Source organism: Dipodomys spectabilis, unplaced genomic scaffold, assembly GCF_019054845.1.
Source record: "Dipodomys spectabilis isolate Male_0828 unplaced genomic scaffold, ASM1905484v1 ptg000108l, whole genome shotgun sequence".
In the NCBI taxonomy this organism is placed as follows: Eukaryota; Metazoa; Chordata; class Mammalia; order Rodentia; family Heteromyidae; genus Dipodomys; species Dipodomys spectabilis.
Genome location: NW_024870785.1, coordinates 4,317,025 through 4,343,426, shown reverse-complemented (window position 1 = coordinate 4,343,426; position 26,402 = coordinate 4,317,025). Strand labels below are relative to the sequence as shown.

The 26,402-nt window shown below is 44.8% G+C and overlaps 1 protein-coding gene and 1 non-coding gene across 3 annotated transcripts; one reads left to right on the top strand and one right to left on the bottom strand.

Annotated features, from left to right (window-relative positions):
• Positions 1 to 1,577: 1,577 nt before the first annotated feature.
• Rad51 (RAD51 recombinase) lies at positions 1,578 to 25,731 on the bottom strand. Of its 2 annotated transcripts, none has more exons than XM_042687720.1 (10): positions 25,700 to 25,731; positions 18,794 to 18,882; positions 16,943 to 17,080; positions 14,827 to 14,944; positions 13,273 to 13,364; positions 7,047 to 7,141; positions 5,048 to 5,161; positions 3,145 to 3,274; positions 2,830 to 2,951; positions 1,578 to 2,044 (listed from the first exon to the last, which is right to left on the bottom strand). In XM_042687720.1, exons 2-10 carry the CDS (start codon positions 18,878 to 18,880, stop codon positions 1,921 to 1,923), a joined length of 1,020 nt encoding a protein of 339 aa, XP_042543654.1. In that variant the 5' UTR covers positions 18,881 to 18,882; positions 25,700 to 25,731; the 3' UTR covers positions 1,578 to 1,920. The 2 variants fall into 2 exon arrangements, with proteins under 2 accessions (XP_042543654.1, XP_042543653.1); XM_042687719.1 differs by lacking the exon at positions 25,700 to 25,731 and adding an exon at positions 25,403 to 25,532.
• LOC122114740 lies at positions 16,481 to 16,614 on the top strand. The gene has a single exon (XR_006148626.1). It is a non-coding gene; the product is annotated as a U11 spliceosomal RNA (small nuclear RNA).
• Positions 25,732 to 26,402: the final 671 nt, after the last annotated feature.

The window sequence follows — 26,402 nt, the reverse complement described above, 5'->3', positions numbered from 1 at the left end:
GGAAAAATCAAAAGCTTTAATTCCATTGACCTTACAGCATAAGGAAACCAAGCACGGCTGGTTCAGGCAGTGTCCTGACCCCTGGTCTGCTTGCTATGCTGCCTACTACTTCCCTAACCTGTCTTGGCCATCAATTAACTTATTCTAATCTCTTACCTGAAACTTGGGAAACATGGCTCGGGTTTCTTCTGTTTTTCCCTTTAAGTGAATCAAGATTTAATCTAGCACTGTCCTAGGGTTTAAGTGTGGGTACAGGCCGTAAAGAGGATGACGTGAACGTCAGTTACAGAAATATCCTAAAATTACACACTACTGGGACAAAAAGCCAGGGGCCAGAGCATCTGCTGCCCCTGAGCACCTATCATGTGGACGATCTGTGTTCCTGGGCTGAGGGGTGGACCACTTACTTGACTTGCAGAGAGTTCTAGCAGCTTTTGGAATGACAGCAATGGGTTTATGATACTGTGAAACAATGATCTGAAGAGGTACCTGGAATATATTTTGGTATAAAATATATTTGAAATAAAATCAGATTGTAACTACATTCTCTTTACTTACTCTGTCACTGTGGTGCAGACATGAAAAGAGAATAAAATATTTGCTATCTAAAAAACCTCGTTTATTTTGCTGAACACATGAAAATCTGGAGTAGGAAGCCCTCAGTTCTTAGGACTAGCTAGGGTTTACAGCCTTGTGCCAGTTCTTAATTCTTAAAGTCAGGAAAGAGAACTTCTTTTAAAACAAAGCTGTATTATATTGAGTAGAATCCTGTCTGCTTACCTGCAGTGAGACCACCATTGTAGTTGCAGAGACTTATTTGGTGCTTTTTCCTCACAGTTCTAGCTGAGATACCCTCTGAAACTGGAAGCACTGGTTAAAATTTATCACAAAATTGAAGAGGGGAATAAAAAGTACCTCAATCCCTAAGGGCCACAGAAAAGCCACTGGCCATGGGCTAACAGAACTGCAACCAAGTTTGCACTAGTAACTCCTCTAAACTGCCTTACTAGCGGCCTCACAAGGAACATGCTTGCTTAGCCTCCTTAAACTTTTTTTTTTGGTGTGAATCACAGGGACTGGGCATTGCCCCTGAACTGCTTTCCCTCAAGGCTAACACATTACCACTTTCTGAGGCCACAGTACCACTTCCGGTTTTCCTGCCCCAGCCAGTTTTGAACCATGATCCTCAGATCTCACCAGTGACCAGCCAAAAACCAAATTTTTTCTTTTTTTGGTGGGGGGACAGGGGGTCCGGTCGTGGGGCCTGAACTCTGGGCCTGGCGCTGTCCCTCAGCTCTTCAGCTCAAGGCTAGCGCTCTACTACTTGAGCCACAGCGCCACCGACGGCTTTTTTCTTTTTTCTTATATTGTGCTGAGGAATCGAACCCAGGGCCTCAGGCATGCAAGGCAAGCGCTCTACCACTGAGCCACCTTCCCAGCCCCCAAAAACAAATTTTTATGAGTGTTAAAACACACACCCACACCCACCAGAACACCTAACCTCTAAAGCCTGCTTCTGGTTAAAGTCTTACTGACAAATGAAAACAATCTGTGAAGAGGCCCGTTAGCTTGGAGAGCCTCGGGAAGACATTTTATTTTACTATTTATTCAGAAGTCAAAGTAGAGCCAGCTCTCCTCAGCTTTGGTTCTGGAGAAATTCTTATTTCTACTTATTTCACAATCTTTTGTGTAGTTGGTGCACTATGTCAAAGGTAAATAATCCCAAGAAATTACAAAAAAGGAAGAAAACATCAGGTCGAGTACTAACCTGTCTGTTTACACCATCAGAAAACCAGATACAATAGCTGTTTTCCCAGAAGGCAAGTGTTGACAGTCCAACAAGAAGCGGTGTGAGGCGCACCGCAGAGCCTCTCTCAGGCTGCGCAGTACTGAAGTTCATCGCAGAAATAAAGTGGTGACTCAGTCTTTGGCATCTCCTACCCCGTCCGCATTGATGGCAAACATAGCTTCAGCTTCAGGGAGACAGGGAGAGTCGTAGATTTTGCAGATTCTGGTCTCCCCTCTTCCTTTCCTCAGGTACAATCTAAGCCAAAGACAGACGGAGACAACGAGTTATTACATAGTTCCATTCCTGACAGCTAACTTTTTAGATATCCCTCACATGCTACAAGGATAATGGGATCTTTCTTGGTATACTTAAGTGCATTTCTAATCTGGAAGAATCCATTTTAGCCCAGAAGCCCCTTAGTGGAATGCTCATATTCAAACTTTTTTTTAAGGATCAGGGGTTTTGATTCTTTGTGGCCAGTTCTGTGGCTTGAACTCAGGCCCTGGACACCGTCCTTGAGCTTCTTTTTTGCTAAGGCCAGCACTCTACCACCTGAGCCACAGCTCCAGGTGAGGGGGTGTTTATGTGGCACTGAGGAATTGATCCCCAGGCTCCATGCATGCTTGGCAAGCACTCACTCTACCACTAAGCCAGATTCCCAGCCCAGGGATATTCTTTCCTATGCAATTGTTCAGAGAAGCTGGGATAAGTTGCATCACTATTTTTGTGCTGACAATGAAGGTTGAACTCCCAAGCTCTCAGGGTTTTTTTGTCCATGTGTGGCTTCCACTTTCAGCTTTTTGGGGATAAAAATCTCAAGGATTTGTCTTCCTGTGCTGGCTTCAAACCAGAGAGCTGACCACAACCTCCCAAGACCTAGGATTGATAGGTGCAAGCCACTGGCACCCAGCTTCACTTAACACCTATACCATATAATCAGAGCATGAGCAGCTCAGGGAGAGTTCCTAAGTGTCCTCTTACACACAGCACCTTCAGCAGGACGTAAATGGAACATTTTTCATCTACTGTGATCACCTCACCTGGTGGTTGATGCATGGGCGATGATGTTTCCTCCAATAGGTTTCTTGGGATCAGCAGCAAACATGGCTGCTCCATCCACTTGGGCTACTACCTGGTTGGTGATTACGACTGCTACACCAAACTGATGAGGGAGAGAGACGGTCAGTTTCACAAACCTCAATGCTGTCACCACTTCACCCACAAAGCAAGCAACGACTGCGTCTCTTTTCCTCCTCCCTTGTCTAAACTCTCTCTAATGTCCATACCGCTTACTAAGACTTCTGAAATGTACAGCTATTGCAAACAGGTGATCTTTATCCCTCCCTGCAGCTTACCTCATCAGCAAGTCGCAGAAGCATCCTCAGAAACCTGGCCAAGTGCATCTGCCTGGCTGAGAGCTCTCCTCGACCTGAGTAGTCTGTTCTATACAGGGCGGTGGCACTGTCTACAATAAGCAATGCATACCTACAGAGAACAAGAATTCTCTGAGACCAGTTTCTTGCCAATAGTCTATCAGATTCTGCTCTTTCCTCACTACCCTGAAATTTCATATAGTTTTACTTGAATGTAGATGTTTTATTCCTAGCAACTCAGGAGGCTGAGATCTGAAGATCACAGAAAAGTCCGAGAGTTTTATTTCCACTACCAAAAAAAAAAAAGAAAGAAAAATAAGAAAAAGCCAAAAGTGAAACTGTGGCTCGTAGTAGAGCACTAGTCTTGAGCAAAAAAGGTTAGGGACAGCACCCAGGCTCTGAGTTCAAGCCCCAGGACTGGCACCGAAAATAAATTCATATAGGAATGGGAGATGCGGCACAAGTGGCATAGCACCAGCCGTAAGTGTGGAAGCAGAGCAACACTGGGAAATATCCTCTGTGTTCAAGCCCCAGCACTAACAACAACACTCTACAGCATTCACAGGTGAGGCATTATTTTTGTTGGCAGAGCTGATCACAAGGTCTCAACAGGAAAGTGATCTAGCACTGCACCACATCTCCAGCCTAGCTTGTGTGTGCACAGATGCACACGCTGGAGCCTCTGCTACCTCTGCTTCCACCACGATCGCCAATCCGAGATAAACATTCTAGACGGAGCCAGGGCACCAGTAGCTCATGCCTGTAATCCTAGCTACTCAAGGAGGCTGACTTATCTCCAATAAACTACTCAGAAAAGCTAAGCTGGAAGTGGCTCTGTAACTCAAGTGGTAGAGCACTAGCCTTGAGTAGAGACACTCAGGGACAGCACTCAGGTCCTGAATATGAGCCCCAGGATCGGCAAAAAACCAAAACAAAACTTGATGGATTTGTTTACCTGGCCTGGATCCAAAAAAATGATCTTCAGATCTCAGCCTTCTAAGCAGTTAGAATTACAGGTACAGCCATTACAGCTTGATTCTGGCTTCACTTTTACCACTGACTTGCCCCAAATGACAAAACAAGGGCATCAAGATAAAAACTAAAACTTAGTACCCACCCCTTTCTTCTCCCTATTTTTCGTCAGTTGTGGGGCTTGAACTCAGGGCTGTCCCTGAGCACTTTTGCTCAAGGTCAGAGCCCTACCACCACTTTGAGTCACAGCTGCACTTACAGTTTTCTAGTTGTTAACTGGAGCTAAGAGTTTCACAGACTTTCCTGCCTGGGCTGGTGGTGGTTAACTGTGATCCTCAGATCTCAGCCTCCTGAGCAGCTAGCCTAACAGGTGTGAGCCAGCCACCAGGCCCAACTTACCTCCCCTTGCCCTCCCCACCTCCCTTATTTGCGGTGTCCTAATACTGAGCACAAACCCTAGCTTGGTCAGCGAGTATTCACTTGAACCATACCTCCAGCTCAACTTTTTGCTGGCTAACTGGAAATTGGACTCCTTCTGCTTATGCTGGTTTCAAATGGCAGTCTTCCAGGTCTTAGCCTCCTGTGTCGTTATATTATCAAGTTTCAGGGAAAGGCCAGGTTGCTGGTGGCTCATGCCTATAATCCTAGCTGCTTAGGAGACCGAGATCTGAGGACTGCGGTTCAAAGCCAGATGGGGCAGGAAAGACAAAGACTCTCATCACTAAATTACCAAAACAGCTGGGAATGGAGCTGTGGCTCAAAGTGGAAAAGCACTAACCATGAGCAAAGGAAGCTCAGAGATACTACCAGGCCCCCCCGAGTTCAAGCCCCACAACCAACTCAAAAAAAAAAAAGATTCTGGGAAAGAACTCAACATATTCAATGCATTTTGTGACTTCTCTTAAGTACATACCTAGATTCCACCATCATGGCCGACGCTTGATAAAGGAGCTGTGTCTGGTGGTCTGTGTTGAACCCGCGGGCATATGCTACGTTATCCAGGACATCACTGCCAGAGAGACCATATCTAGAGGAGAACACACAAAGCTTGTGTCTGGGTGGGTACAAGGAAGCAGAGAGTGGCTATAAGGTCCATGAATACACTTCTATAGGAAGTTTAGGCAAACTACACGTGGAAGGGTGACAGGAACAACTACTTTTGAGTACCTCTCTCTACCTGACAATTCTAGGATAAATCTGATTTATGCTTTGCTGACTCGAACTAGAATGAAACCTAATTAGAAAGAAATGATATTCTAGGACATGACAATTAGGAAAAGCAAAATAGGAACATGTATATATACATGTACGTATGTACAGTACATGGATATCCTACTACATTTGCACTTTACTAGATCAGTTAGCAGCCACCCTGGGCAGGAAAGTCCCAGAGACTCTTACCAGCAGCTAGAAGTGAAGGTGTGGCTCAAGTAATACAGCACTCGCCTAAAAACGCTAAGAGACAGCACCAAGGCCCCAAGTTCAAGTCCCAGTATACCTGAAATACTCACTATACTACTGTTTCCAGAAACTCTGAGATATTTAAATTTCATTCAGTAAAGAATATAAATGCTTGCTGTTATATAAAAGAACCAGGGTGGGGTGTTGGTGGCATATGCCTGTAATCCTAGCTACTCAGGAGGCTGAGATCTGAGGATTGTGGTTCAAACCCCGGGCAAAAAGTCTGAGACTCTTGTCTCCAATAAACCACCAGAAAACCAGAAGTGCTGTGGCTCAAGTGGTAGAGCGCTTGCCTCGAGTTGAAGAGCTGAGGGACAGCGCCCAGGCTGAATTCAAGCCCTAGGACCAACCAAAAAAATAAATAAATAAAAAAAAAAAATCAGAGCCTAGGGGTAGTTGTGAGGTAGGGCACTTGGCTGGCAGATGCTCTAGCACGAAGTGTGTCTGCAGGCCTGGGTGATCATCTCTAGCTCACTGATTGAAGAGAGGAGATCTGCATTACCAAAATTAGGGGCAAAACAGTCCAGGCGTCACTATTAACAATGAGGCTACAGATTTCCCATAGACACCGGCAGGGACGTCACAGCTGCTCCACCCTTACTGAAGGGGAGACAATGGTCCCAACACTGTTCTTCACACTGGTGTTTCACATATTTGGCGGCTTTGGTGTTAGGCGTGTGTATTTGCAATTTTCCTGTGTGTTTGCTGGTACTATGGCTAGAACTCAGGTCTCTGTGCTTGTTTTTTTTTGGTTCTTGGCTGACACTCTACTACTTGAGATTGCTAATTAGGATCTCAAGGATTTGTCTGCCAGGGCTGGCTTCAAATCTCCACTCTCAGATCTCAAGTCTGCCGAGTAGCTGGGATTATACATTCTTTTATTTATCGAGTCGTCTTTGAATGTAAAATGTTTTTCTAGACGGTAACAGTTAGATCTTGTTTTGTATCCAGTCTAATAACAAGAGATTATTGACCAAAGGTGAGGTTACGCCAGGTGGCTAGACCAGGTGCTGGTGTCTCTTGCCTATAATCCTCAGGAGCCTGAGATCTGAGAATTTAAGGTTCTTTAAACCAGCTTGGGGAAGCAGCGCTGTGGTTCAAAGTGGTGCAGCACTAGCCTTGAGTGAAAAAGCTCAGGACAGCTCCCAGGCCCTGACTTCAAGCCACACTACCACCACGAAAACCCAGCTTGGTCAGACAAATCTTTGATACTCCAGCTAATCAGCACTAAGCTGGAAGCGGAGAAGTGATAAGGCAAACCATGAGCTTACAAGTACACCACGAGCAAGAGGCCCGAGTTCAAGCCCCGGCACTGGCACCAAAAAGGTCTTCACTATAAAGAAATCACCTTTCTGATGTAGAATAATGCATGAGATTTTTACAGCCAAACCAATCTGAGGGATTACTACACTGACGGGTGAAGCAATCTCTCATCTAATTCAGTAACCTACCTCTCAGCCACTGCTAGCAGTCGTTCTGGCCTAAAGGTACCTTCCGTGTCAATATACATGGCCTTTCCTTCACCTCCACCACGGTCAATGGGAAGCTAGAGAAAAAGCAACAGTAGAAACACTGACATCACTTCTGACATAGCTGACCCAAGCCCTCATAATAAGGCCATAATTCCTCCATTCCCAGTAAAAAGCAAGCAAGCAACAATCAAACAAAAAGAGGCATTCAGTTAGAAATACACCTTAGTAGCAGACATGAAGCAGCTACAGCTGAAGCAGCTACAGCTGGCCTGGTCAACGACGGGCCACTCAGCAATCCCATCCAAACATCAAGATAAAATCCAACAGAAAACTGATCACGAATACAAATATGTAGAAGACCATTTATTTTAGGTTTAACCAAAAAGGTATGCTAATCCAATCATTAATTTTAGCCTCTCTACACACTTCACTTCATTAAGCAAAGCATTCCCCAGTGCTCATAAAGAGATGTGCCAATGCCCCAAAAACATTTGTAGCAAATTTAGAGGAAAAACAACAACAAAAGGTTATTTCCTCCAAATAGTATATTACATGTAAAAATGAAGAAAAGGAAAACATTATTTCTTCTTTCTTTCCTCAGTTGTGGGGGTTGAACTCAGGGCATGGGCGCTATCCCTGAGCTGCTTCTGTTCAAGGCTAGCACTCTAGCACCACTTCCAGCCTTTTCAGTTTATGTGGTACTGAGGAATCAAGCCCAGGGCTTCATGCGTGCTAGGCAAGCACTCTACCACTGAGCCACATTCCCAGCCCTGAAAGGCTATACATTTCATATAGATCTTTTAGTTCACCTTCAAATTTTGAAGATTCTAAAGGATTTTTCTACTCTAGAAATCTACTTTAGAGCCATAATTCATTTTTACATTTTTTGGGGGGAGGGGTGGGGGGAGGTCGGTCGTGAGCTTCAACTGTGGGCCTGGGCGCTGTTCTTCAGCTCTTCACTCTGCCACAGTGCCATTACCAGTTTTCTGGTGGTTTATTAGAGATAAGAGTTTGACTGACTTTCCTGTCTGGGCTGGCTTTGAACCACAATCCTCAGATCTCAGCTTCCTGAATAGCTAGGATTACAGGTATGAGCCATTGGTGCCCGGCCACTTTTATATTATGAGGAAAATCTCTTAAAACCATTTTACATTAGGAATTTGGTATCCCAAATGGTTTTTCATCAATGAAGAAAAATCTCCTCTCTTAAAATTTATAAAATCTTAGCATTCTGAGTGGCTAGGATTACAGGCATGAGCCACTAGGCACTATCTTTAGAGCCTGTTTTAAAAAAACAAAACACTAGGGCTAGGAAATTGGATCAGCGGTAGCATGCTTGCCTCGCTTGCATGAGGCCCTGGGTTGATTCCTCAGCACCACATAAGCAGAAAAAAGCCAGAAGTGGTGTTGTGACTCAAGAGGTAGGGCACTAGCCTAGAGCTGAAGAGTTGAGGGACAGCATCCAGGCCCAGAGTTCAAGCCCCACAACCGACAAAAAAAAAAAAAGGGAATGGAAAACTCTTCTTTACAACTCCCTATCCCCGAATTAATCTGTTTTATATTGTTCATTTCCATCTAAAAACATATGTGAGCCAGGCGCTGGTGGCTCACGCCTGTAATCCTAGCTACTCAGGAGGCTGAGATCTGAGGATCGCAGTTCAAAGCCAGCCCGGGCAGGAGAGACCGTGAGACTCCTATCTCCAATAAACCACCAGAAAACTGGAAGTGGCGCTGTAGCTCAAGTGGTAGAGCGCTCGCCTTGAGCTGAAGAGCTGAGGGACAGCGCCCAGGCCCAGAGTTCAAGCCCCACGACCGACAAAAAAAAATAAATAAAAATGAAAAACGTATGTGTATGGTTCCACTTCTGCAAAGTTAAATTATAAGATTATTTTAAAATAATTTAAAATGAAAATAATTCATATAAAGCTCTCTTTCACTTGAGCCATAGCTCTACTTCACAGATGTCTCCCAAGTGCATTCCTCAGATCTCAGCCTCTTGAGTACAGGTGTGAGGCACGTGTGTCCAGCTCAAAACTTAAACTTTTACCCAGGAATAGCAGTACACACCTGCATTCCTAGCGCTTGGCAGAAGTTCAAGAGTTTACTATCGGTGTGGACTACATCGTGAAACACTGTCTCAAAAAAAAAAAAAAAAAAAATCACCCTGACATGACATTACATGTGACCTTTAAAACAGAAATGCTTCTTTCCATGTTTTGACAGGGATTCCTAGAGACCATTTAGGATACAGCACATTATCCTCACTTCCAGGACAATTTAGCATATCACAGTGGTGCTGTGAAGTTGTACAAATAGAATCCTAGCCTGAGAATGTAGTAATCACATAACCCTCTTTAACAGTAAAATAAGGCAAAACCTCAAATGAAGCCTCTTTATAAAGTAACATTCTCAGGTGCTGAAAACTAGATTGTTGGGACTTTTTTTAAAGACTGGTAATTCGTTCATAATAGAAAGGATTACATTCCACCAGTCTTAAGAGCTGAAACCAGAGATACAGAAAATATTAAAGTTAAGTAATCTAAATATTACCTACTCTCCCTGTCCAGCTTTTCTCATTTATAATGAAACCTCACTCACTGTGCATTAGACCTCTAAGAAGTTATAATGCTGTAAGTTATAAGTCTAAGTAAGTTATATAATGTTGAACATACACAATTAGGTTTCAAAAATGAGTAGCTAATGCTTGTTCAAAGTACTAGAATTATTTTATACGAAGTTTTAAAACCACATGCTTTTTGGGCATGCAGGCGGAAGACTGAATTAGAAGCCAGTCTGGGGCTGGGAAGGTGGCTCAGTGGTAGAGTGCTTGCCTTGTATGCATGAGGCCCTGGGTTCAATTCCTCAGCACCACATAAGCAGAAAAAGCTGGAAGTGGCGCTGTGGCTCAAGTGGTAGAGTGCTCACCTTGAGCTGAAGAGCTGAGGGACAGCGCCCAGGCCCAGAGTTCAGGCCCCACGACCAGCCAAAACAAAAACAAAAACAAAGAAGCCAGTCTGGATTACACAGGAAGTCTGTCAGGTTTTTTGTTTTTGTCAGTCTTGGGGCGTGAACTCAGGGCCCGAACTCTGTTCCCTGAGCTTGTTTTGCTTATTCAGGCTAGCACTCCACTACTTGAGCCACAGCACCACTTCTAGCTTTTTCTATTTATGTGGTACTGAAGAATCAAACCCAGGGCCTCATGCATGCTAGGCAAGCACTCAACCACTAAGCCACATTCCTAACCCTCAGGTTTATTTTAAACTAGACTTAAGAGCCAAACTTTAAACAAGACACACATGGTCTCTGGCACAAAATTGAATGGTTTTCTGCTCATTTTTGTATCTTTATAGTGGTTTGAGGCAAGGTTTACAGTGCAGGCTAGCCTCTCCCCACGGACCTCCTGCTTTCCTCTTGAGTGCTGGCATTAGAAGTATGCATTGCTATGCCTGGCCAGAAAATTACAGAATGTTTTATCATAAATGTACAATGAATTTAAACCACTAAGACTTGGATCTCAATAGGGTTTCTGCTTGCTCCACATGCTGTGATTTTTTTTCTTTGTGTCTGTCCTGGGGCTTGAACTCAGGGCCTGGGTACTGTCTCTGAATTTCTTTTGCCTAAGGCTAACACCTAGGCCCTGAGTTCAAGCCGCAGAACTGGTGTAAAAGTCATGCTTTTTGACATATCTTCTTTTACCTATTAACATAGGAATACATTAATATTGCAAAAACAATTAGGGACCAGGCACTAGTGGCTCACATCTGCAATTCTAGCTACGCAGGAGGCTGAGATCTAAGGATCACAGTTCAAAGCCAGCTCAGGCAAGAAAAGTCTGTCTCTTACCTCCAATTAACCACCAGAAAATGAGAAATAGCGCTATAGCTCAAAGTGGTAGAGCACTAGGCTTGAGCAAAAGAGCTCAAGGACAGCGCCTGGCCCTAAGCCCCACGACTGACATACTGACACACACACTCACACAAGGGGATAAAGTACAATTTAAGAAGATATTATGAAAAATGGTCCTTGTCTTATAAGGAAAAAACACAAAAGCGAAAAATTTGTATTTGTCATCAAATTACCATACTGATAAAGTCGGCTTCTTTTCAGTTATTGAACTCCACTAAAAAGTGTATCCTTAGGTACTTTTTTTTTAGCACTGACTTTATTATTGTTATAGAGGTGATGTACAGGGGGATTAGAATTACATGGTAATAAGTACATTTCCTTTCATACAGTGTCTTCTGTTTATTTTCTTACAGTCCTTTGGTGCCTTTGTGGTAGAGAATTTGCTTAGCATGAGTGAAGCCCTGCTAGATGAAAACAATGTACCTTCAAACAAACACACACACACACTTTAGAAGAAAAATTTGTTCCAGTATTGGAGCTTGAACCAGACCTTGCACTTTCATTGACTTTGTGGCTAAAGCTTAGTGCTCTACTACTCAAGCCATACCTCCATTTTTGGCTTTTTGCTGAAGATAACAAACCTCAGGGACTTTCCTCCCCAGGCTGGCTTCAAATTGCAACTCTCGTAGCCTCCTGGGCAGCGAGGATTACAAGTATGAGCCAAGAGCCCTTGGCCCAAAATATTTCAACAAAAAGTTGCAGGTTCCAGGTCAGCTGAGGACTGGCCACTGACAATGTCAGGGTCCACTCAGAAAAAGGAGAGTGCCCTGCAGAACCCTGGTAGAAATTGCCAGGCAGGGAAGCATTCGTGGGTTCTGTCTTCTGCATCTTTTCTCACTTTTCCGGAGGTTTCTCTCTTCTCTGTGTGATTTAGCCCCACGTCCCTCCACACTGTTACATCAGCCTGTCAAAGCTGACAGTGTCAGCACCTCAGGAAGCTGGAGCATGAACATGATCTTGGGCCAAGAGCATAAGTTCAACCTGGGCAACGTAGATCCCTTATGAAACCATGAAAGACCAGTGCTAGATGGTGTAAGGGATATGGCACAGTAGAGAAGGCATGATGGGAAATATAGTGAGACCCCAGGTTCAATCCTTAGCACCACAGATGCATACACAAATTCAACAATCACTCCTAGGCATTTTTCACTCAGAGTTTTAAAACCATTTTTTAGAGGAGGTTTTCATCCCCACTCTATCATATCTAAATTTGAAGTTCAGCCAGGCAGTGGTGGATCACACCTGTAATTCTAGCCACTCAGCAGGCTGAAATGGGAAGGTCTCAAGTGTCAAGCCAGCCTGGGTTACAGACTCTCTCAAAAGCAAAAAACTAAAAACAAAACAGGACTATTTTGAGTATTTACTGAGTGCCAAGTACTGACTTACCCTCTAGCAATACAGCAGAAAACAAGCTCAAAATCTTATGAAGGTTCTAAGACCATGGGCTTTGATTTGATTTCTGTATGTTACTTATATATACTTTATATATTTTTATCAGGCAGCTACATAACCAGAGTGTCTATTTCCTTGTCCATGAACAGTGGTATAAGTAAAAGATGAAGAATTGGACAGGCCCAGAAAAGGCATGTTTCCTAGCTATATTGGAATCTGTACAGAGGAGGCAGGAGAGAGTAAGACCACCACACAGGTACAGAAAGGAAAGGGACATTTCCCCATTGTAATTCGAGATAAGATGGGCATAAATGCAGATGGATTTATGGATTTGATGTGAAGAGTGAAGGATGAAAAGGAATATAAAATCTGAAGTCAGAAGACAAATATGAGACGTTTATCTCAATAGGAAAGTCTACCTAGAGGGAAAAACATAATGAGGAGGTGCTGAGGCTAATTTAGAGACTGTCATTGAATTTATGGGAATAAATTCAGTCTGGGAAACTAGCTCACTGGTAGAGTATTTCCCTAGCATGCTTGAGGCCCTGGTTCAGTCCTCGGCCTTGAAAATGTGTTACCAATCAGTTTCCGAGCAAGGTTTTTCTTAAATATGACCAGGGTCTTATCTTCTTAGTATAGGCACTAAGGAGACAAGGATCATCTAAGGCTGCCATCTCTTCAAGTGAGTATCCTAGTGATTTCTAACCTTTAACAGTGAAGCATGTAAGAGGGTGAACCAACGAGGCAAGTCAGGTGAAGTTAGAAAAGGCCTAGGAATATAAGTATTAGGAATCTATGTTGTAACTAGCTATAGGAGTCTTAGGAGGGAGAAATGCCTTGAATGTCATCCTAACAGGTGCTTGTGAACAACAGGACCCATCTACCCCTGCTGCAGCCTCTGGCTCACCTGACAAGTGACTGCCAGCGTGTGACAGATCTGGGTCTTCCCAGTTCGGAACTCTCCAAACATCTCTGTGATAGATCCAGTCTCAATTCCACCTAAAAACAAAATAAGCACTTTTTAGTACAACATATTGATAAACTATAAAATAACAGCAATGTTCTTGAGACTATCAGAAAGATATTTTGAGGGGCTGAGAATGTAACTTAGTAGTAGAGTGCTTGCCTAGCATGCATGAAGCCCTGGGTTCGATTCCTCAGTACCACATACACAGAAAAGGCCAGAAGTGGCGCAGTTATCCAAATGGTAGAGTGCTAGCCTTGAGCAAAAGCAGCTCAGGGACAATGCTCAGGCCCTGAGAAGTTCAAGCCACAGGCAGGACTTGCCAAAAAATTATTTTGAAATAATGATTTACAGAACGTTACCAAGAAGCAAAGAAACGTACACAAGGTTCAGTGCTAGTCACCAGCTTACACAACATTCAGATTGTCTTTCTACAATATGTGTGTTAGTACCACTATCAGAAAATTGGCAAGGGAGGGCTGTGCATGTGGCTCAGGGGTAGGGCTGTTGCCAAAAACAAATTTTAAGCTGGGTGTGTTGTTCACACCTATAAGTCAAGTATCTGAGAAGCAGAGGCAGGAAGAATGAGAAGTCAAGGCCAACTGAAGCTAGTCTCAAAAAAAAAAAAAAAAAGCAGGTTGTGCAGCAGTGGCTTAAATCTGTAATCTACTAAAGAAGCTGGAGTCTGAGGACTGCTGTCCCAAACCAGCCTGGTAAGCAAAGTCTGAGACTCTGTAACTCCAATTAAGCACTAAAAAGCCAAAAGTGGAGCTGGAGTTCTAACCTTGAGCAAAAAGAACTTAGGGACTGCACCCTAGGACCTGCACATCCCCCGCCCCAACACACAACAGAATCCAAAGCTGGGTGCTGGTGGCTCATGCCTGCAATCTTAGCTACTCAGAAGGCTGAGATCTGAGGACCGGGGTTCAAAGCCAGCAAAGGCAGAAAAGTCTATGAGACCCAAGAAAACAGGAAGTGGTGCTGCGGTTCAAAGTGGTAGATCACTAGCTTTGAGAAAAAAGAACTCAAGAGACAATGCCTAGGTCCTGAGTTCAAGCCCCACAACTGACCCCCCCACAAAAAAAACTCCCACAAAAACATACCAGAAAGGACGAATGGTTAAATAACTAGGAAAGCAGTTGTCATAAATTAATACTTCAAAAGATAAAAAGTCTTGGACTCTTTTGTACTACACAATGAACAGTGTTCAAAGATGGAAAGATCTAGGGTTGAGTGCAGGAGCCCTGAGTTTATTCACCAGAAACACACACACACACACTCTCTCTCTCTCATGACACTGTCAATCTTGCAGTATAGGAGGCTATACTCAACATCAAGTCCCTGTAGTAGTCTTCCTACATCAAGGCTCACACTGCCCTTACTTTAATCTTAACCACATGGAACTCCTACACCACATGGAATTCCTACACAAACATTGTTCTATGCCTGCACGCTTGGCTACCTAGAGTTTATAACATAGGATAAGGACTACTATACCTTGAAGTAGTTTGTCAAGCTCTTTGGAGCCAGTAGTAATCTGGATGATCTCTGACCGCCTCTGGTGGAATTCAGTTGCAGTGGTAAAACCCATCGGAACTAATTTAGCTGCCTCAGCCTAGGGGAAAAAAGTCAACTGAACAAGTTCTCGGAAGAAATACTAATGACTAATAGACTTATGAAATATTCAACACTCTCAGCCATAAAGGAAATGTAAATCAAACCACATAAGATTCTATACCACCCTTGTCAGAATGGCAGCCATTAAAAACAGCAACCAAAACAAATGATGAGGGCTGTAAAGGTGGCTCAGTGGTAGAGCACTTGCCTTTTGTGCATGAGGCCCTGGGTTCCATTCCTCAGCACCACATAAGCAAAAAGAAAAAAGCCGGAAGTGGCGCTGTGGCTCAAGTGGTAGAGCGCTAGCCTTGAGCTGAAGAGCTGAGGGACAGCGCCCAGGCCCAGAGTTCAGGCCCCACAACTGGACCCAAAAACAAAACAAACAAAACAAATGATGACAAGAGTGTGGGGGAAAGAGGATCCTCTTCTACCTGTTGGTGTTGCACTAGTAATCTAGTACAACCCATATTGAAATCAGTACAGCAGGTTCTTTAAAAGACTAAAATTAGACCTTCCCCTATGACCCACTAAACCAGGATTGAGCATATATCCCAAGCAGACTAAATGAATACACAAAAAAGACACCTGCATATCCATGTTCACTGCAGCACCATTCATAACAGCCAAGTGATGGCATTAAGCCATCATTAAAAAATGAATGGATAAAGACTTAGTACATATATAGTATATACATATTTACTATGGACTTTTATTCAGACACAAAAATTAAAGCTTATTATTGAAGGAAAATAGATGTAATTAAGATCTTTTTTTTTTGTCCACTCATGGGGCCTGAACTCTGGGCTTGGGCACTGTCCCTCAGCTCTTCAGCTCAAAGCTAGTGCTCTACCACTTGAGCCACAGCACCACTTCCGGCTTTTTTCTTTTTGCTTATGTGGTGCTGAGGAATCGAACCCAGGGCCTCAGGCATGCAAGGCAAGCACTCTACCACTGAGTCACCTTCCCAGCCTGTAATTAAGATCTTAACTGAGTGACAAGCCAAACTCAAACCATGAGGCATCATGCGTTCACGCATGTGGAAGCTAGAACTAAAAAACATACTTGTGGCCTGGGAATGTGGCTTAGTGGTAAAGTGCTTGTGTAGCATGCCTGAAGCCCTGGGTTCAATTCCTCAATACCATATACACAGAAAAAGCCAGAAGTGGTGCTGAGGCTCAAGTGGTAGAGGCTAGCCTTGAGCAAAAGAAGCTCAGAGACAGTGCCCAGGCCCTGAATTCAAGCCCCAGGACAGGCAAAAAAAGATTTTCAAAATGATTTCTCTTTAAAATTTCTTATCACAAGAAATAATTTAATTCAGAATCAATTAAGATCAATTTTTAAGTTCATAAGTCATATATTCATGCAACTAAAATTAAATACATATCCAGGTTCTGTGGAATCATGTTTGCATTCCTAGCTAATTCAGGAAACTAAGATCTGAGGATCATGGTTCAAAGCCAGCCTGGGTGGGAAAATTCAAGACACTATCTTCAAATAACCAGCAAAAAGCTAGAACTAAAAATGTGGTTCAAAAAAAAAGGGCTTCTGCCGTGAGTGGCACACGTAGGGCAACTTGATTGCTCTGCGTGCAGAATCGACATCAAGAGATTTCGGAGGCATAATTTTTTGGTACCTGGGCAGCTAGTGATTGTTGGTCCCGGCGGGAGTGGGGGGGAAGAGGGTGGAAATGTGGCTCAAGGGCTGAGAATGTGGCTTAGTGATACAGTGCTTGCCTAGCATGCATGAAGCCTTGGATTTGATTCCTCATCACCACAGAAATAGAAAAACCCAGAAGTGGCACTGTGGCTCAAGTGGTAGCGTGCTAACCTTGAGCAAAAGCAACTCAGGGACAGTGCCCAGGCTGAGTTCAAACCCCAGGACTGGCAAAAAAAAAAAAAAAAAGTGAGGATGACAGGAAAATGAAGACTAAAATAACTACCTTCCAACTTTTTGTATGATTCCCATTAATTCTCTTAGGTCACCAAGTGGTACTCACCAGAATCTTATCAGCTTTGGCCTCACTAATCCCCTTAATATTTATGAGCTCCTTCTTAGGTGCATAGGCCACAGCCTCCACGGTGTGGAAGCCAGCTTCTTCCAATTTCTTCACATCATTGGCATTTATGCCACATTGCTAGAAAAGAAAATCAGAAAAAAAAAAAAAAATCAGATATAAATATATTTTATCTAATACAGATACTATGTGGTCTATTTCAGGGGTATTTAAAGAATTATGCATTAAAGCTCTAAGAAGTGTGCTCACATGAGGCATTAGCAAATGATTAGCATTTTCATTATTGAAAACAGAAGGTGGTGGTTCACGCCTGTAATCCTACTCAGGAGGCTGAGATATGAGGACTGAGGTTCAAAGCTAGCCCAGGCAGGAAAGGCCATGAGACTCTCATCTCCAATAAACCACGAGAAAACTGAAGTGGTGCTGTGGCTCAAGTGGTAGAGCACTAGCCTTGAGCTGAAGAGCTGAGGGACAGCGCTAAGGCCCAGAGCCCAAGACCCACGACTGACAAAAACTAAAATAAGATTTAAAAACAAAATTAGGTATTTTTTGTTTTTGTGTCAGTCCTGAGGCCTGAACTCAGTCCCTTGGTGCTGTCCTTGGACTTTTTCACTATCACTTTGAGCCACAGCTCCACTTCCAGCTTTCTAGTAGTTAACTGAAGATAAAGAGTCTTATGGACTTTCCTACCCAGGCTAGATTTGAACCACAACCTTCTTATCTCACCCTCCTGAGTAGCTAGGATTACAGGTGTGAGAAATGGGCACCTGGCAAAAGCCAGTAGTTTTAACCTAATGTTATACCATGCATGTGAAAATGGACTCTTATTAGGAATTCAAGGGTGGCACTCTACCACCTGAGCCACAGCTGCATTTCCAGCTTTTTGCTGGTTATTTGGAGGTAAAGAGTCTTGAGGAGTTCCCTTTGCAAGGCTGGCTTTATAATCCCCAGATTTTAGTTCTGTGTACCTAAGATTATAGATGAGAGCCACTAGCACCTGGCTCACTTTTTTGATGGTGTATCACAATACCCTTTGATACTACTACTGTAGCTACTGTAAACCAGTGTTTTATCCAACCCTCTCTACATCAAGCACAAAGAAAATGTTATTTTACACTATGCTGGCACAGAAGGCTGCTCTGGAGCTAAGAAAAGCAAAATTTTGGTACATAAATACCTCCTTCCCTCTTCTCCCCCTTTTAGAATGAAGACTAGATGGCTCTTGCTTTAACAAGGATGTGGTGGTACCTGCCTGTAATCCCAACTACTGGGGATGCTGAGGAAAGAGGGTCAAAACTTTGAGCAGAGAAAGCCATGAAATTCTCATCTTCAATTAACTTGCAAAAAATGCAAGAAACTGTCGGGCACCAGTATCTCACGCCAGTAATCCTAGCTACTTAGGAGGCTGAGATCTGAGAATTGTAGTTTGAAGTCAGCCCAGGCAGGAAAGTCCACGAGAGTCTTATTCGCCAATTAATCACAGAAAAAGCTGGAAGTATGCTGTAGCTCAGAAGTAGATTGCTAGCCTTGAGCAAAAGGAACTTACAGACAGTGGCCTAGGCCCAGAGTTAAAGGCCCAGGACTGGCCAAAAAAAAAGCCAGAAGTGGAGTGTGGCTCAAGTGGTAGAGTGCCAGCCTTGAGTTTAAGCACCAATATCAACACTCATACCAAAAAGGAGTGCGAGAGCTAGCTAAACACAGCAACAATCCTACACCTTTTTTGCATAGGAGCCGTGATAACGTCCTTAAACCAAAATTTGAGTTTTAGTAAACCTATAGTTTATGTAAAGTTAATAGTCTTTATAGTTGAAAAATTAGCAACTAAGGACATACCTCCAACCGTGAAATAGGCTGTGGTCCAAAGCTTTCTTCATCAACTGAAGCATCTGCGTTTGCTTCGAGCTGCATCTGCATAGCCATTACTGAAAAATACAGAGATGCTGTGGGGTAATTACAGAGCAGCGAACACCTCTGCAACCAAGCTCTGAAAAATTGTTAACTGCCCACCTGATGTGAGAGTTTCCCATCAACCATTCTACTAACCATGGAATGAAAATTGTAAAACAGAATTAGGATGGGGCTGTGGCAAAAGCAGAGCATCTGCGTAGGTGAAGCGATGTGTTCTAACCCAAGCACTGGAAAAAATAAAGTCTATATTGAAAGTTACAAATTTCTTTCCTCATCATTAATTAGTTCCCAGAATACAGTCGAACAGCTATTAAATTAGAACTAGCAGATTAAGTGTAAATAAGCAACCTAGACACACATTCAAGTATTTAGGACAATGTTGATATGTTATTTGCAAAATACCTTATCATTTGTAAAGGAAATGCACATCTCAGATTTGGGTACTGGTGGCAGGGGTTTGGAGTGAAGAACCTGGGAACAAATTCCCAAGAGTACAATGCATCATGAATTTTTGGTGTCACCACTGGCCTACCCACAGTAGGAATAAGCAAACTTCTAACCAGCTTTCCTTTAGATTACCTATTTGGATAGCTAGCTAATTGTATCTCTTAAGAACAGATCATTCTGCATCTTAGAATAATTAATGGGACTAGTTATGTTCTCTGTTCTGCTTTATATTCCTCTAGGGTAGAGACCTTGTTTCCTTTTTCTTTTTAAATTATGATTCCTATTGTTATTAAGTGGTTGTACAAAGGGATTACAATTCTGTATGTCAGATTCTCAGTCAGTGTCACCCCTTCCTTCTCTCCTATTTCCCCCTTCTACCCCTACCTTCAAGTTACATAGCTCATTTTAACATGATGTACATGTAATACAATGACTGCATTGCTCACCCTCCCTCCATTCCAGTCTCCTCCCTTTGCTCACTCCCTAAAACATATTCCTACTTCCTCATATTTACTTTGATGAACAGTTTTTTAGTTGTTCAGGAGTTACTTTTCAGATTCCTCTCCTAAGTGTGTGTGAATGCACTGAGCCCTATGTATGTTATCCTCATAGCTGTATTTTAGATCTAGCTTCAATATGAGAGAAAATGTGTCATTTGTCTCTCTGAGCCTGGCTTACATAGCATGATTTGTTCTAGGTCCATCCATTTCCCTGCAAATGACATTTATTCTTTCTAGTGAATGAGGATAATTCCATTGTGAATATATACCATATTTTCTCGATCCACTCATCCGTTTTAGGACAGCTGGGCTGTTTCTGTAACTTGGCTATTATGAATATTACAGGAATGAATATGGGTATGCAAGTGTCTTTAATATATCCTAACTTGTAATGCTCTGGGTTGATGCCCAGAATGGTATCACTGGATCAGAGGGTAGTTCTATGTTCAGTTTGAGTGTTTTTTGTTTTGTTTTTGCCGGTTGTGGGGCCTGAACTCTGGGCCTGGGTGCTGTCCCTCAGCTCTTCAGCTCAAGGCTAGTGCTCTACCACTTGAGCCACAGCGCCACTTGCGGCTTTTTCTGCATATGTGGTGCTGAGGAATCGAACCCAGGGCCTCATGCATGCAAGGCAAGCCTTCTACCACTGAGCTACCTTCCCAGCCCTGTTCAGTTTATTTGAGGACTCTCCAAACAGCCTTCCAAAGTGGTTGTAAATTTACATTTCCACTAGAAGTGTAACAGTACTCCTTTTCCCAAACATAATAAAGGCTATATATAACAGTCTTACAGCTATTATCATACTAAATGGTGAAAACCTAAAAACTAAAACCAATTCCTCTAAAATAAGGGAGACAAGAATGTCTATTCTCTCCACCCTTTTTCAATATTACACCGGAATTCCTAGCCAGAGCAATAAGGCAAGAAAATGATATGACAGGGATTCAAAGTTGATCCCCAGTGGCTCAAACCTGTATTCCTAACTACTCACTCAGAAGGCTGAGATCTGAGGATCATGGTTTGAAGCCAGGTGGGGCAGGAAAGCCTGTGTGGCTCACGTAGTAGAGCGCTAGCCTTAAATTGAAGAGCTAAGAGACAGCTCCCAGAATTCAAGCCCCACAATCGACTTCCCCCCCCACACACCAAAAAAAAAAGCCAGAAATGGAGCTGTGACACAAGTGGTGGAGTGCTAGCCTTAAGCAAAAGAAGCTCAGGGACAGTGTCCAGGCCCTGAGTTCAAGCCCCAACACCAGCACAAAAGAAAAAGAAAAACCACCTCAAACTATCCCTATTTGCAACTGACAGCAAAGGACATAGTTACTAAACTAAAAAAGATATTCTGAGCCAGACACCAGTGGCTCATGCCTGTAATCCTAGTTTGTCAGCAGGTTGAGATCTGAGTATTATGGTTCAAAGCCAGCATACAGAAAAGTCCTTGAAACTCTTACTTCTAATTAATCATCAAAAAGCCAAAAGTAGAGTTGTGAATCTTTTGGTAGACTACCAGCCTTGAGCAAAAAAAAGTTCAGGGACAATACTCAGGGCCATTAGGTCAAGCCCTAGGAATGAGACACAAACCACAGACAGACACACAAAAGACATCCTACAGAGTGGGAGATCTTTACCAGCTACGTTCATCTAACAAGGTTCTAATATCCAGAATATACAAGGAGCTCAAGAAATTAAATCTCCCCCAAATCAATAACCCAACTTAAATAGCCAAAGGAGCTAAAGAGAGACTTCTCAGAAGAAAGGCCAGTAAGCCAGTAAGCACAAAAGGAAATGCTCAATGTTCCTGGTCATAAAGGAAATGCAAATCTAAAAAGCTTGGCCAACAATGAGAATGGAAACAACAAATATCAGAGACATAAAAAGAGAAAAAGGAATCCTATTACTAGCACTGCTGGTGAGAATGTAAACTAGCATGACCATTTTGGAAGGGGGTTTGGAGATTCCTCAGAAAACTAAACATAAAACTTCCCTTTGGGCTCGGAATGTGGTTCAGTGGTAGAGCGCTTGCCTAGCATGCACCAAGCCCTGGGTTTGATTCCTCAGTACCACATAAACAAAAAAAGCTAAGTGGTGCTGTGGCTCAAGTAGTAGGTAGAGTGCTAGCTTTGAGCAAAAGAAGCTAACGGACAGGGCCCAGGCCCTAAGTTCAAAGCCGCAGGACTGGCCAAAAAATAAAAAAGGACAAATTCTTCCTTGGGAGAGTCCCTTGACTCCATTCTAAGGACCCGAAAACAAAAATACCTACAACTTCTAGTTTGTCTATGTATTGTATTTGTTTTAACATGACTTCCATAGTCCCTCTAAAGGTCTTAAAAAAGGGCAATAAGGGACTGGGAAGGTGGCTCAGTGGTAGAGCACTTGCCTTGCATGCTCAAGGCCCTGGGCTTGATTCCTCAGCACCACATAAGCAAAAAGAAAAAAGCCGGAAGTGGCGCTGTGGCTCAAGTGGTTGAGCACTAGCCTTGAGCTGAAGAGCTGAGGGACAGTGCCCAGGCACAGAGTTCAGGCCCCACGACCGGACCCAAAAAAAAAAAAAGGGGCAATAAATGGTATAAACTCATGACTAACAGGTCTATCTAGAATACTATAAATTAATATACTTGATTGCAGGTTTTTTTTTTTGCGGGGGGTTCAGTCATGGGGCCTGAACTCTGTCCCTCAGCTCTTCAGCTCAAGGCTAGTGCTCTACCACTTGAGACACAGAGCCACTTCTGACTTTTTTCTTTTTGCTTATGATGATTTTCATTTTTGAGCTCAATTTTAATGCATGTTTTACAGGTCTAAACTAAAGCTTACAGTTGTGTGCCAATGTCTAATGCTAAACAGGAGACTAAGATCTGAGTATGTGGTTTGAAGCCAGCTGGGCCAAGAAAGTGTGTGAGACTCTTCAATTAATGATAGAAAAAGCCAGAAGTGAAGGTGTGGCTCAAGTGGCAGAGCACTAGCTAGCCTTGAACAAAAAAGCTCAGAGATAGCACACAGGTTCACAGCTCAAGCTCCAAAACCAGTGCAAAAAAACCCACAAAACCTATCTAAAGGTTTTTCTAAGGTCAAGGTTAATGCATTTGCACTCAGCTCTCTGTGACTATGGAAATAACTGCTTGTGTGCTACTGAGCTTGTCAATCTTAGAATATCGAACAGTATCTAAGTCACAGTTCATTTAAGTGTCTGGATTGTATGTCACTCTTTGAAATAGTCGCCTTGGACTGGGAATGTGGCCTAGTGGTAGAGTGCTTGCTTAGCATGCATGAACCCCTGGGTTTGATTCCTCAGTACCACAAAAACAGAAAAAAACAGAAGTGGTGCTGTGACTCTAGTGGTGGAATGCTAGCCTTGAGCAAAAAATAAGCTCAAAGACAGTGCCCAAGCACTAAGTTCAAGTGGCAGGACTGGCCAAAAAAAAAAAAAGAAGAAAAGAAATAGTCGCCTTGTAAATGAGTATGTAAAAATGTAATTTTTAATGTTAATTGTTGCTACATATCTGTTCCAAGCATATAAGTCTTCTGGGATACATAACGAAGGAAGACACTATGCCAAGCAAATACCCTCTCAACTAATATTATACCAAGCAAACTTACGTGCCTGTGCTCCTAATGGTAATGAGAAAAGCTTAACAGTACTAACAATGCTGTCAATTTTAATATCCTACATGCCATATGCACTATAAATACCTGATCGTAATCAGAGTAAGTCTCCAGCTTTGAGTAGAGGCTCCTCTCCACAGATTTTTCTCCCCAATAAACCTGTGGTAGTGTTGAATCTTCTATTTTCTATGCCTTTTTGAACTTAACACACACTACAGAAGAAAATATGTTAGCCAAGGAAGACTTTTTTTTGGGGGGTGGGGAGTGCGGGAGGGGGAGGTGATATCAGTCTCATGGGGCTTGAACTCAGGGCCGGCACTCTTGGAGCTTTTTTGATCAAGGCTAGCACCCAACCACTTTGAGCCACAGTTCCACTTCTGGCTTTCAGGTGGTTAATTGGAGACAAAGAGTCTCATGGCCTTTCCTGCTCCAGCTGGCTTAGAACCAACTAAGATCCTCAGACTTCAGCCTCCTAGGTACCTAGGATTACAGGTGTGAGCCACCGGCACGCTGGAAGACTTTTAAGAGTAAGTTTTCAGTTTTCAGCCACTGGCGGCTGGCCTGACTATTTTTGATTCTGGAGATGGAATTCAGGCCCTTGAATATGTTAAGCAGTTGCTCAACCCCTAGATCAAGTTAAATTCAAAAGTGTCCCCCCCCCCCCAAAAAAAAACCCAAACAATTAAAAGGCTGGAGTTATAGCTCAGCTATGGAACACCTGGCCTCATAAGCACAAAGCCTTGAGTTCAAATCCCAGTACCAAATTTTAAAAAGTCAGTATTACAAGCATGAAAAGTCATATCACAACCAAAAAATTGGTGAGATTTTGTTGTTGTTGTTGGTCATGGGGCTTGAACTCTGGGCCTGGGTGCTGTCCCTCAGCTCTTCAGCTCAAAGCTAGCGCTCTACCACTTAAGCCAATACTCCACTTAAGGTTTTCTGAGTGGCTTATTGGAGAATCTCTCAGCCTTTCCTTGCCCAGGATGGCTTTGAACTACGATCCTCAGATCTCAGCCAGGATCCTGAGTAGGTAGGATTACTAGAGTGAGCCACTACTCCCAACAGTTAAGAGTTTTTAACAGGTACTTCGGGAGAGAAGATATCATATGGCCAACAAAAGCACGACCTTATCAATAACTCCAAAAATTTAAGCCCTCTAGAACAGTTAAAATTAAAAAGAAAAACAAAGTAATGGCAGGTATGTGCAACAAACTACTCCACAGCTGCGCTGGAATGAAACCCCAAACAAGCAGCACCTGGTAGGATTTCGAATTCAAGGCCAGTTTGGACTACGCAGGGACACCGTCAAAAGACAAGCATTAGGAAAACAAACAAAAACCAACAAGAGGCAAAGTTGGTTGCTGCTGTTAGAATTCGATAGTGACTTTACCATTGGGAAAGGAGAAAAGATTAGCCAACGGGGGCTCCTGGGGTGCTGACAACATTGCATTTCTTTCCTGCGTGGAGAGCACACAGACACACGTCTTTTTAAGGTAATTTTCGGAGCCCTTACACCTGCAATGATGCACGTCACACTCCACACATTTATTGAGAGTAAGGCTGTGGGCCCGGCCAGCCTGCTCCTCCCAATCCCCCCGCCTCCGCCAACTGGGGTGACAGGCTTGGGCCGCACGACTGACCCCCTTCAGAGCTGTCTCCTCTCGATAATCGGCACCGAGCAACACTAGCTTGGCCCGTGGCGGGCGCCGCGGCCTGGGGCGCCGGCGGGGCGGGGCGGGGCCGCGGCCTCACGGCGCGCACGGGGCCCGCCCGCGTCTCCGCTTCCCCGCCGGCCGAGGTCGGCAGGGTGGGGTCGCCTTCCGGGCGCCCACAACGAACTCCGGGGGGCGGTTGGGTGTGGGCGGGCCCCTCGCTGCTCCGCCGCCTGCGGGGTTCTCGGCTGCAGCAGGGGGGACCCTGCCTGAGGGCCTCGGCGCGGCCCGGGCCGACGCGGGGACGGGCGGCGAGCGCGGACGCGGCCCGCGCCACTCACCTGGGCCTGCAGCGCGCCGGGCTCCGCGCGCCCCGACCGCAGGCGACTCCGGTCCCCGGCTTGAGCCCGCTCCGCCGGCCCCGCGCGCCCCGCTCCTAACGACGCCGTCCGCAACCCCAGCTCGGCTCCGGCGCCGGCTTCCCGCCTCGGCGCGCGACTTTCGGAAATCCCGCCAAGCTCCACGGCCGCTTCGCGCCTGCGCCCGCGTGACGTCACCACGCCCTGCCCGGACACGCCTTCTCGCCACTTCCGCCTCGCTCTCCGGCCCGACGGTGAGCCCGAGGAATTGGAGCCTACCTGGGACCGCGAGGGACGTTCCTCCTCTCCCACTGGGCTGCCTTCTCCTCAGGAAAAACAGGCCGGGGACTACCAGTCCCAGGAGGGACTACGGTTGGCCCCGGGACTACATTTCCCAGAAAGGACCGCTGCAAGCGCCCGCCCCCGCCCGCCAGGCCCCGCCCCCGCCCGCCAGGCCCCGCCCCGCCCCCGCCAGGCCCCGCCCCCGCCCGCCAGGCCCCGCCCCCGCCCGCCAGGCCCCGCCCCGCCGCCGCCAGGCCCCGCCCCGCCGCCGGGGCCGCTCGTGGACTGTTGGGTCGCTGGCTGCGCTCCGCGCCGCAGGCAGGGACGAGCACGCCAGAGGCGCTCGTTCCGTGCGGATCTGCGGACCCGGCGGAGGAGGCCGGAGGTTTGCTAAGTAAATTAGATTGCGGTGTACCTGAACGCCGGGCGCGGGCCGCGGGCCCCGGGGCGGGCCGGGGAGAGGCCCCAGTGTGGGTTTTGCTGCTTATCTCCTCGTCCGTACCATGCAGACGTGGTGGACTCCTGCGCTGGAGTGCCCTTGCAGAGCGGAAGGGAACGGTCCGACTTCATTTCTCTTTGCCAGTCCTGGAGCTTGAACTCAGGGCCGGGGCGCTGCCCCTGAGCCTCTACCACTTGAGCCACAGCGCCACTTCCGGCTTCGTTCTGTTTAGGTGGTACTGAGGAATCGAACCCAGGGCTT